Raw genomic sequence first — 13,723 nt, 5'->3', positions numbered from 1 at the left:
TTTAATTAAACTTTCTTCATTCGTTACCGCATATGTACTTGAAAAGTTTGCCAATCCATATGTATAAACATATAAAGAATATTTTTATTCAACGTCACATTATTGTTTACATGGGAAATGTAGGAATAATTGTCGTTTAACTTGCGAAATCTTTTCAAAAACTATTTTCTTAATGTTTTCATATTCTTTAATTAATAATTGCAATTCATTATATTTTCATAAACTGTAGTACATTACTTCTGAAAACTTTTATTTAATTTTAAACTATAATTAACTTCAACAACATTTTAGATCAATTGGAATTTGTTATCACAGAGCCAGTCAATTTGAAGTGTGGGGGGTTATTAAAAAAGTTTTAAATTAAGTTTAACTTTTTATTGTGTTATTAAACAAAATTACAAAAACTTACTAGCTATATTATGTATATAGAGTTATAAAAGTGCGATCTCAAGTATACAAAGTTAATGTGACTCTCAAACCATTTAAAACTTAACTTATAACATAAATTGAACACAAAACTCTCTTAAGCTAACATTTTTGGACTAAATATTTCAACTCATGTAGGTTAAACTGTATGACTGCCCTTTGTTATTCAAACTCTTATATTAAAAGTTATCATTAATTGTATTCAGGAAATACTAGTATAATACCAATTTTTGTGGAAAAATATTAAACCTTAGCTTGTTCACTTTTTGTGTTTGAATACTAAAGGAATATACATGGAAAATTGTTCTCTTTATGGAATTTTTTTTATGCTAAATTATTAAATACCAGCATTTTCCTTGGTAACTTTTTCAATAAAAAAATTTTCTTGATTTTCAAAAAACCCTAATTAGTTATATTATATATTTGGACTTCTAACACATCTAATTAAGATGAAAGAGGCAGTTAAAACTGTAATATCCATTAAAAGAACTAAGATACGTTATATTAAATTATGAAACAAATAAAATCGTTATTTGTAATAAATTAATTCATGTATATTAGTTCCCATTGCATACATTAAGGAACGAGGACACAAATACAGGTTTTCACTATCTATTTTTAGTTAGTTAATACATCAATCATAGCTGTGAATCTTAAATTTCACAGGTATTAATATTATTTTTGTAAAATAAATATTAATGAAATTCTAAGAATACTGCAAAATACTTTTAAACCTGTTATCTTGAATACAATCTATAAGATACATGAATTACAAAAACTTAAACAAATTCTATTAACTTCCCAACTTCAGTACGGCTTCAGAGTAAGAACTAAAAGTATATTTAAATATCCTACACACTACGTTGTGATAAATATCTGGCATTCCACCTTCGCTGTTGAAAATAAAATGTAAATTGTGCTAGATCACTTTAACGACTCAATAAACACTCTTTTTTCTGCTAATATTGGCACTCAATGACTCGAGTTCAATGTATACTAATCATATGTGATCTGATTGAAATGTTAATCAGTAATCAGTTTTATCCTACCAAATTGAACGTTTATATGTTTGCATAGTTACACTGTTTTAATCTAAAAATGGGTTACATTGTAAATGATAGATATGCTTACCAATCAATAACCGTTTATAAATTGAAGCATGACAAGAAAACAATGAAGCTAAAAAAGTGATCTATTAGAACGTAAACTTCAATTAGGGATGCTTTAAATTTTATTACAATATTTGAATATTGGTTATTCTTTATATTGATTTATGACTATCAACTCTAAATATTTTCGACTAGCATATCTTATTTAGTTTTACTGAATGGTTTCAACCGATATTTCCCACATTCCATACCTATCAAACATATAGTTCCAGGAAGAAAGTTAGTTATTTTTAAATACTGGATATGACTGTCATTGAAAATTACGCTCTTAAAATCAGACTAACAATTAGCTGTAGAATATTTTGCTAAATAATTATGATTATAAATCAACAGTTTCAACAACTTTTACATAACGAAAGTAAATCATAATCCAAAAATTATTGGGTTAGATAAAAGCAATATTTAACACAATGAGTTATAACATGCTGTACTAATTTAACATTGGTTATGTAGAACTTAAAAAGTGAAGTTGTATCAGATCTTGCATTACATTTTATAACAGTTATTAGGTTAATCATTTCCTATAATACTATAAATCCACTCTGAATATTGTTATTATCAAGTTAATATTGTTCAAAAACCCTAAAGTATTGTTCAAAATTGTGAAAGTTAAAATACAACTTAATAAAACTGTAAAACTAATTATTACTAAAATATATCCGAAATTTTATGAACATGTTTGAGAGTGTTCTTCATAGTTCTTTTTAATCTTCGTTTTCTTTTTTAAGTTACCTTCAAAATGGAAGTTCTTTTTCGGATTTGTTTACATTGCCTGATCTTCCTATATAGCAATCCAAATCTTTATATACAAATTTAAGTGTCCTTCTTAGTTCTTGTTATTCCTCGTTTTCTTTTTCAAATTTTCTCCAAAATGGAAGTATTTCTGCAAGATTTGTTTAATTTGCCTGATCTTCCTAAGCAGCAATTCTGGTGACTTCCCACTCCTTTCCTTGTTTCTTGTACAAAAGACGGTCTCCAATCGTTAATCCATTGGCCTCGTAGAACTCGATGCCTTCAGGTACTAACTTGTAAGCGACACTGAAACCCAATTACATATATGAGCAATGGTGTAGTATTACTATTTATTGAAAGGATAGTAGGATTTCGGACATTTCACCATTATTATGTTCTACAAAAATATAATACCACGTTTTGTGGGTTTTAATCTATCCGCTACATCAGTTGTCAAACAACTTAAAGCATAAAAATAAGCGTTCTCAAAAATTAAAGTATGGTGATGAACTCATCGAAGTCATAGATAATAACTGTAACAGTTGTGAGTTCTAGGAGATAAGAGCAAACACCAACCATTGCAACGCTTAGAACAGGTTCACTCCTAGAACACCATATCCTAATATAACACGTTTGTGACCCATCATAGTCAGTGGAATACGTTAATAATAGACTTTAACAATCCATTTGAGCACTTTCCTAAAGTATATCCAAATGCACAGTAATATTTCTGAATGGTTAATTACACAAAATTGATTAACTGCTCTTTCTTTTTGACGTTTGAGTAAGCAGCATTTAATAATAGTCGAACGTTGATTTCTTTAAGGGATATGAAACTAGCATCGTCATTATAAACAGAGATATTGTATTATTGTGATTATTAAGTTATAATTTGTTAAGTTTATACATGTGATTAAATCCCTAAAAGCATCCAATGAATGTATCTGAATATTTTTTTTTACTGATGGTGATTACGCCACACATGTACCGTAACTGTGTGGAACACTAACAATTTAAAAACAAAATTATTCGCAAATCTGATATGAGAAGCGGCTCTTGTACGTTGTGAACTATTGCCTCTGGAGAGCTACGTGTATTTCTTCCACCTATCTGTTTCCTACAGTTGTATTGCATGTCTAAATCCATATTACAGCCGGTATTGCAGGATGGTGAGCTACCACGATGTTATAACACTCGAATTATATTATCAACCTGTTCCTTTGAAATCGGAAAAGTTGTCTTTATAAATTCATTCTACGAATTATAACCTTTTAATAAATGCTATTTCTACGAAATAATCGTAAAATTTAATAATTCTTACGTTTATCCACTACTTTAAAGAACAATAGTGGATATAGAAAGGAGAATTATAAACCAGCGGGCTTTACAGATGGCTGAATAGAGTAGTAAAACATAAAACTCATGCGAGACGATTCGAAAGCCAAAATAACACAAAATTAAAAAGTTAAGCAAATCCATGTATAAACAAATTTAAACGCACACCAGACTTAGAGTCAGCGTGGGAGGCTTCACTATAGGACATCCTGGCCCAGAGAGCGACTCGTAGTAAACAGTGTAGTTGGAGTTCTCACGAAATTTCAGCTCCTGAAGTTAATTCAAAAGCTATCATGTACATATACAGATTTGCACAAATACTGCTTTCACAAAATGTATTGACATTTAAATGACTCAATTAATGTGGCTGTAGCAGGTTATCTTTCATAACGACTGAAAATCTATTGTAGACTTTACATCTTAAAGCATTTATGTTATAAGATTCAGTTATGATAAAAATCATGTACTATAACAACCTCACACATGCCAGTGTCCTCTGAGGTTGATTAGAATGCAGCTAAAAATTTGACCAATCTCTACTTATTAAAATAAAATTAGTTGAAAAATGTGTATATTTAATATTAGGTATGTAGGAAACAAAGAAAATAATTTGTTTGAACAAAAATACGTAGGAAAAGTATTGTCTCTACAAATCGATATACTATTTTAAAATTTGCATGCTTAAATTCTTACAACATATAAATTTTATTACTGAATTAATCCGAAAGCAATTATATGGTAAATTTTAGATTTTAATACGACAGCCACACAAGCAGTACATTCTCTTAAATAAGTAAAAATGAAATGTTACATTATTTTTGTTTATTATTTATATTTTTTCTATCAGGATTGATTTAATCCCTTTTGAAATTTCCTTCCTTTACATCACGTTACGGGGTTTGCGAATGCCCTACTATATAAAGCCGAAGATCATTAATCAAAGAATGTAATCAAAGGCTGCTAATGGTCCGAGAATCTACCACATTAACAACTTTACAAACTTGGTAGTATAAAATAGACAGTATGGATCTGTATTTATCATGTTGGCAGCTCCCAGCTCACTGAATCAACATACATTATTCTTAAGAGTCGTTTACAATGTTAGTATTCATGATTATGATCTTGTAAATAACTTTGCTGCGGGAAACGACTTCCTGTGATTCTAACCAACATCTCAGTTCATTCTTAAACAAATAAATTAACAGTAATTAAAAATACTCCACTATACTGTTTAAATTGAAGAAATTAAGTGAGATTCTCAAAAAGAAAGTGCTAACAAATACAAATATTATCGTCTAACGACCGGAATTGATAAATAACATGTGTTTTTACTCATTTTTAGTAATCTTTTCTCCTTCACTTCTGATGTGAACTCATAACTATCCTTCGCTAATTGAAGCAGTAAATTAAGATTTACGTAGCATTTAAGGCACTCTGAAAGATTTAAGATCTATATTAAGATTTCAATCATGCAAAAGTACTAAATTTATTTTTAAGCACAAAATACCTCAAGGATCTCTATTTTGTTTTGGAATAAAAATCAGGAGTTTAAGACTGAGAAATGACTTATCAAGAAATTACAATCATTACGAGGCTTTTCGTCCTAAACATTTCCAATGTAAATGCACTTCAGAAACACAAAGAAGGGGTACGTTTGACCGTCATATAGATCAGATATTGTCATATCACTTTTTGCAGATTAATATTAAATTAAAATATGAGGATAGTTCGTTTCCTCTTTTTGTCAATTAAAAATTCTTCCAGTGGATGATTATTTTATAACAGAAGTGATGTCTTATTTTATAGTAATAAAATACATTCTCAAATATCAAATTTAAATAGCTCATTCTTGACACATTCTTTTAAATATTTGCACCCAAGTATTTTAATAAATCTATGTTACAATTAAAATTACGTTTACTTAAAAATAAGTTTACTTCTTTCCCCAATAACTGATTAATCGATATTAAGGGTAAATCTTGTTTAACGATGTTTTAATTTAATTCAATTTTTTCTCATTGTCTTGGATATAATACGAAATAATATTAAAACGTATTGGATAGTACAGAAAACAGTTTTTGGACAATGTTTTTTTTTATTTATTCAAAGCGGATTTATTTATTTTTCTTATTATTAAAAAGAACGCCTTATTTTGCTACGGGAAGTTTGGGCAAAAACGCCTTACAACACTAGTTGCTCTTTGAATTGCAATAACTTTTTCGTAAGAGAATTATTTCATGCATATTACAACTCTCGATTTGGAAGCAATGATAAAAAACTAATTTAAACATAGGTAGATTAAATAAATACAAATAATCCAATTTCTTTATCTGATCGCTATTTAACTACTTATAATGTAAGTAATAGGAACCTCCTATTAGTCAAAGTGGCTTTGAGGCCCTACATTTTCTTATTTACTTTTCTGCTTAAGAATACAAGTACACATTTTCTTTGATTTGTATGTAACTAATTATATACTTTTGTAATAATAAAAGCATTAAATTGTTAAGCAATTTATTATTTGTTGTTATCCTGTGTATTTAAGATTAATTTTTAGTTTGCAATATATTTGGGATTTTGCTTTTACTTTTTGGTTAGACTTGGCAAGGACATTTATTTATCTAATTCTTTGTGTTAAAAGTTCTAATTTATGTATGTATAAATTTATTTCAGAAATTGCAAAGTATTGAAGTATTTTCCAAATTAAAAAAATAAATAATGTATTTATTTATAATTTATAGATTAAAAACAAGGTTCAAACAACAATGACATAACACAAAATCAATTAACACAGAGAAAGAAAATAAACAATAAAAAACCGCAGAAAGATATTGAGTATTGTTGGATTACAGAAATACTTTATTTCATATCTTTAATTCCCTATTATTATTTCAGTCTCAATAGTTGTTACTGTTTACTCACATTTATTAAATACAGACTGTGTTTCCTGCAAAGTTTGTACTCTGCAGAGAAAAATACTTAGTATACGCCAAATCACTGTATACTCTTTTAGAAAAAGTAAGAATTACTATTTCCATGTAGATACAATAAATTAATTAGAATCCTTTCTGCATGGGTTTTTTTAAATATACATATAGTTTGCCATGTGATTTGTTTGTAACAATTGATATTCAGTTAATTTTTAAACCAACATTGGATTTATTAGATTTTTATTATAAATAATTAAAAGAAAGAAAATACTTAACTAGTTTAAGAATTAAGATCGTCTATCCTTGTTTCAATATGTCCTTACTTATCCTTGAATATCCGTGTAGGGGAAGTTCCTAAATTTAGAGCCTGCTCTTCGGAATACATATTACATATAACTGTAATATATACACATATTATATTCGGATTCATAAATATAACTTTCAAAACCTAATACCACTCATTATTGTGTATTAAAATATTTAATTTTGTACTAAAATATTTACTTATCTAATTCAGTGTTATTCCACTTAATTTCAGTGAAATCTATTTCATTTCATACCTCACATGTCTGTGTTTTCTAATTATAAAAATAGATATTGAAATAATATTGAAATATCCTAATCATATATGATTTGTAAATAAATTTAAATGACATCATACGTTTCTCAGACCTACAAATGTGAATATACTATATGTATTAATAATACTATAAGTGGGTTTTTTCCAGGATGCGATTGGGAGAGTTCAGGTACGAGAAATGAACTGTACTTCTTTTTAACCATTAATTCCTTAACTAGGCCAAATAAAGATGATATACATACACGTGGTCGGGTCTATCTAAATTGTATTGGCCTTCCTCCCAAAGTCGATGCACTTTGTCATGGTTTTCTTTATGCTGCTGCCAGTCTACTGGTCGACCTTGGTGGCAGATGTGGGCTCTGATTTTGCAAAACAGCGGCTCCACCTCATATAGCTCTTCCATGTCCTTTGGTGTCAATTGATTCACGGGACCTTCAGCGCGTACCTGTACATCAAAATATGAAATCAGTTGAGGGTGCCATTGAATATTTCAACTGCGTAATAATCTGGTCAGTGCCGGCAAGTAGTTTCCTTTGGACCCCACATAGAGGAATAGGCTTTAACAGGGAAAACATTAAATAAACGCAACAAATAGCTATTATAAAAGTAATTTACGTTATTTAACTATTTTAAACTAATTCATAAAACACTTTCATCATAAACTGTAAGATTGATGAGCAACATTATTATTAACTTTAGCCATAATTAGTATTAGCACTTCCTTCACCTAAATCAAATTAAGTGCAAATATTGGTACATATTTTGAACAAATATGCCAAATCCAACGAAGCGCATTGATTGTTGGTAGAATAAACATTTGTTGAAAACAAAAGATATAAATTCGAACATTTACAGAGGGAATAAAATAAATATAGTGTTCTTTTGGAATATATTGAGGACAACATTAAGGATGTATAGTTAGATTATGGTTTCTTCAACAACGAAACCCATAACATCTCTGAAACTTCTATCTGAGTTGCAAACAACACAATTGCTCATTTAATCTCAATAAACGGAAATTTTAAATTCCAACGTAGATTTATCTTTTTATCCTAGTCTGTAAACAAACACATTTTAGTTGAAGGATGGAGACGTACGATATAGTCAGCGAAATATGGGCCGATTGGATGTTGTATATTAATTAGTCTTAATAATTAATTAGTAATACAATCTTCACTTGGTTGCAAAAGTTGAGATTAACTTAATTACGGTATCCTATTATAACTAGATATATTATAAAGAGGTAACACTAAACGTAAAAGTAAACTAAAGTTGTCCAGTTTTCCCAGATGATGTTAGGTGTAGGAGCTATCTCTAACACTAAATTAGTGTATTTTTAAATATTTTTCTAAGATTTTATTTTATTTTTTATTGTAATGGATTTCTTGTATTTCTTGTCCTGTGTTTTACAATTTCATTCTTACGTTGTGACGTAATTCGTTCATTAATCCCTTTGCTCAGGTTTTATGTACAATTTTAAATGTGCATAATGAAATGCTATTTGTTTTGACCATAAGTTGAAAGCATCTTGAAATAAATACGTTATTTAAAGCTATAAATAATATAAGCAAAATTCTACATACATTCTATATAGCACATAAATGGACAAGTCTTAAAGTGTGGCAGACCAAAAGGGTTTAAGTAAAGGGTTTAAAACTGTAGTAACCTTTACAACTTGTCCTTCTTGTCTAAACACCCAAGCAATAAGCATCTCCTTTTGTTGCTCTTTCATCAAATCAAATCTTTTATTGCTAAACATGTTGACATGTATTAAAATTAAAATTAAAATTAATAGTTTTGTCATTTTTACCACAGTACCAATTCAGACATGCAGATTTTCATGACAACCAAAATACACATTTAGGATGCACTTACCAATAAAATAAAGTTTTTTATTCAGTAAATAAGCATTCCTGCATTTCAAACTTCTGTTGAATTACCAACCATCATATGGTATTTTAATTAAAACTGAAACTAAACTTTTTTACAAAATTTTACTACCGAAGATTTAATTAGTTTCAATTCAAAAAGGTTAATTTTATGAGACTATACAAATTATGTGACGTCTGGAGTAGGATGGAGTTTAGAGTGGTGTTTGTGGACGTTAAAGGAGTGACAATTTCCATGATATTGCACGTTGATCATGCAAACATTGATTTTCCCGGTCTACCAGCTGGTAGATTAAAATGTGTAAAATAATTTTTACTTGAATTTTGATCCTAGATTGTAAGTAATTAGGCATTTTTTCCATCCATTGAACGCTATTGAATACCGATTCATCAGAAAACTATCAATATGGAGAAACTGACTTAGGCAACACTGGCATGTACAATCTATAGTAGACAAGAAATGGCGGAGGTCTTAATTTTTATTTTAAGGATTAATCATTAAGACATTCCTAATATTATAATTGCTATTTATTTAAATAAAATAAGTAGTAGTTTTCTAACGAATTTATGATTATTTTTATTTTAGAACTAAGATATATCTCCTCGATAACCATTTGATAGCCAGGTTAAGTGTTAGAGAGGGCTTCTTAGCCCTAACTTCGCCTGGTAAAATAAGACATTCTTTACTTTTTTTTTAATATCAAACCAAATTAAATGAAATAGTTATATGACATCTTCAACTTCGCTTAAAACTAGTACTGTTGTGTGCCTCTCAATATTTTTGAAGTAGATAATCATTTCGTACTTATTTTCTTTACACTTATAAGTAGAAACTAGATCATTAACTTAGTAAAATTAATTCATTATATCATTAATCAATAATAAAATGTATTATTCAACTCCTAGCATCCCAGACATGATTGTTCTGCACCTGCCACCAACGTACGTTTAAGCTAGAACCAACTAATTAGTTAACAATTGGGAAAGTGTTTTAGCAAAGTTTTATTTTCATTGGCAACGATGAAAAAGATAATTTGGGTTATAAAAAAGTGTATACAAATTTTTGTCATCATTAGGGCAGAAACATCCGTATGAAGTACTTTCAGTCCAAATCAATTTTCTGACCTTATCCGTTTATATGTACATCAATATCATTAACTTTTTTGTATTTTACTCATATACTATTTATAATTTTAAACATCTTACAACGCATATACATACTTACATTATATATACATTAACATACTTACTAATATGCATTTTGCTTCATATGGTAAACTCAGGGTTATCAGTGTATATTTTTTATTTCAGAGATACAGCCCTTAAAGGTAAAATTTATAGAAACCTTAAAGAATAAACGTGTACAAGTAACTTACATATAACCCATCACTGCAGATCATATTTAAAAATTATATATGCAGTAAATTCATAATTTTGGATACTTTTGTAATTAGGTGTAGTGATAATGGCTATGATTTTTTCTGAAATATGTACTGTATATAAACTAAACTTTTAAACAGGTTTTTTTATATGAATAAACATGTTTTAAAAATGTTTTTAAATTTATCTTTCATATACATATACTATGTAAATTTCATATATATATATATATATATATACATATAAATTCATGTTTTCCCAATGGCCTTGATTTCAAAATGGCTCCAATCGCAAACATTAATGTACACATTTTAACATGGATAGTTAAAATACTTCTTGTTTTCCCTGTTTTCACTGTATCAGGACAGTGACCATAAAATTATAAGTATTACAAAAGTTATTGATTGCATCATTGTAAAATTAAGACAGAACACAACCGGTGATACTAGTAGATACATAATGCTAATTCAATGCTAGAATGTTGCAGAAGTAAATATCTGGTGTAAGCTATATATCTCTTTGCAAGTTGAACAGCAGGCACTCGCCTCGGACATTCAGGCTATTACTCATTCATTAGAACCGGACAACCGGTAAAAACCAGTACACGTCCAATGCCACAGCTTAGCAATACTGTCGGCAATATTTCATATTTTATCTCGAGGCTGATAATTCCGCTTCAACGCAATAGCCAATAAAATAAAAAACCTCTCGACAAATCTGATGTATTTCAACTGCCTTAAGTAAAGATCGTAACGAAAATTAAATCCGGTTTGACAGAAACAGAACTTCCTGATTATTTATTTTATGATTTAAAAACACTACAGTAACTGTAACAGTAACGTAAAGTAAAAAATGATTATTTTAATTAAAAACATCGCATTCAATTATAAATAATAATTTTAACACTTTTAAAATAAAAATCATACTTATATACTGGAATATTTGGTTAACACTCAAACTATGCACTCACTTTAAAATACCTATATAGATTTAGGAATAAACATAGTTTGATTTATTTGCATTACAGTTATACACAGATGTGCGCTACAATGCTTAATTCTCCCTTGTGACCAATAGCGTTCGCAGTGTGCCGCTACAGCAACTGTCCATTTTGCCTGTATTTACATTATTTAATGAAGGATAAATCTATCTCATCATCCACCACCAGCATAGGATAAACTCTGAATTTTATATCAGTGTAAAACCTTAAAAAATGTGTTTGTTTTTTTCTGTTATAACCACGGTAAGTACATGCCTATATGTGCCTCGTTTCTATCTCACTTGTATAAAGTTAAAACTTCTTTATATTCTCATTGACACAACAAACTTTGGAGGATATCAAGAGAGTACTGAACCATAAACCAACGCTTAATTCCCTGAACTTTGTAGAGAAACACCTTGCACTCATATAGATGTTTGCAGGGATCTCTAAGCATTAACCGATGAAACAGAGAGAATACCTATACAATTTTATATGAACAGATTTGATGATTTGAATGTGCATCAGTTGTGCAAAGGTTGTTGTTGCCATAGGATGAGCCACAGGAAAAAAGCTATGATCTTACCTCTACTGGTTTTCGTCATCTGACTTGATACTTTCCAAGCTGCAATGGTTGTTTAAGTCATTACCCACTTTTCTTATGATAGTGTCCCTATCCGAGTGGATCGAGAAGAAAATTTATTGGGCTAACAGTGTCTTAACTCGTGACAGTGGAGAAGATCTGTTTAAAATGTAGCAATAAGTGAAGAAGTGTTCAAAAGCATTTTACAGTTCGACGGATAATTTTGAATTCCGAATGGTCAATAGAAAGTCTAAATGTGAATGAGTCATAAGCTTGGGTGAATATTTCATCGCTTCATGTCCACGGTATAGAGTATGTTAAGTTTGCTCACATTAAAATTAACTATATATATATATATATATATATATATATATATATATATTTGTGTGTGTGTGTGTGTGTGTGTGTGTGTGTGTGTGTGTGTGTGTGTGTGTGTGTGTGTGTGTGTGTGTGTTTCAGAACTCTGGTTGCAGTATTTTATAATAATCAATGACGAGCAATTTCGTTGAAAGTCAAGGCATTTTTTACAATCCTGCGTTTACGAGGATTTAAAATGAACTTTTGTTTCCTGTTGTAATATGAATACTGCCACTAGCCTAATATTGAATGTTAATAAATGTCTTACGTAAATAATTTTAATTAGCGAGACACCTGGCTATGGTGCGCACATACTAAATTTACTTATTGTTGCTTAATGTTCAGTTGTTATTCATTGTTCGCGAATAATTTTACATTTTCACGTTAATTTTACATTGATTTACTTGTGGCCCCAAAATTGCGCCAACCCCATATACATAATTACTTATAATTATATATATATATAATTATGTATTATGTATATATATATATATATATATACATAATACATACATATATGTTCATATATAAACATATGGATATGTATGTATATACATACATATATATATATACATATACATATATATTTAAATATTTATAGAAACAATTTCAATAAACATTGAATCACAAAAAGTACTTGCTCCGTCGGGACGCAAACCTCGATCTCTTACTTGTCGGATGAGTGTGCTACCACAATGAATTAACTTCACTATATTATAGAATTTTACATTAACTCCTACAAATTTTGTAGAAGTTAAGCAATTTTGTTATTCTTTATTTAACGTTCATTTGTTAGTATACATTTATTAAACTATCGTACATTTACTGTAAATGACATGAGGTTTTGTGGTAGAGAGGCCTTAACCGTAACTCCGCTACTTTAATAAAGACATTTCATGCTCTTGGACGACATATGCTTCATTATACTTTACGATTTGTAAGAATTAGGAAGAGCTGCTGGAAAAATATCGTAGATGGCTGCAGCATGATTAAGCATAATAAGTCTGCCTGGAAGTTATTTTTCTCATTGCATTGCGGAACAAATTATGTTGGTTTATTAGTCCTATCTACGCTTGTTTTATTGAAATAATAGAACGAAAAAGACATTTAATTATATATGAAAACTGGAATTTGTAAATAGGACCTAAACTCAAAGCTTACTGCAAATTAAATATGTACATTAAGATAAACTAGCATTCGTTGATGTTTAAAATGCATTACAGCGCCAGAACCATTATTTTGCTATCAAGGAAGTGTTGAGTCATTTAATTAAAGATGTAAGATCTCTTGATATAATGTTATGGTATAAAGACCTTGTATCCACGTGTGCCTTATATGATGCTGAAGGTTATGTACTGGTTAC

General features: G+C 29.2%; 1 protein-coding gene across 1 annotated transcript in view; it reads right to left on the bottom strand.

Moving 5' to 3' along the window:
* Positions 1-360: 360 nt before the first annotated feature.
* Positions 361-13,723, bottom strand: part of LOC124368924 (pyridoxine/pyridoxamine 5'-phosphate oxidase-like) — a 41,959-nt gene continuing 28,596 nt past the window's right edge. Inside the window, exons 6-7 of the mRNA XM_046826469.1 lie at positions 7,415-7,617; positions 361-2,633 (exon numbers count right to left, since the gene is read on the bottom strand). Of these exons, the coding sequence (XP_046682425.1) occupies positions 2,510-2,633; positions 7,415-7,617 (327 nt within the window). The 3' untranslated portion in view covers positions 361-2,509. The remainder of the gene's footprint in view (positions 2,634-7,414; positions 7,618-13,723) is intronic.

Source organism: Homalodisca vitripennis, chromosome X (assembly GCF_021130785.1).
Source record: "Homalodisca vitripennis isolate AUS2020 chromosome X, UT_GWSS_2.1, whole genome shotgun sequence".
Classification (NCBI taxonomy): domain Eukaryota; kingdom Metazoa; phylum Arthropoda; class Insecta; order Hemiptera; family Cicadellidae; genus Homalodisca; species Homalodisca vitripennis.
The sequence above is the reverse complement of the archived record's forward strand: the minus strand, read 5'-3'. Positions and strand labels throughout refer to the sequence as shown.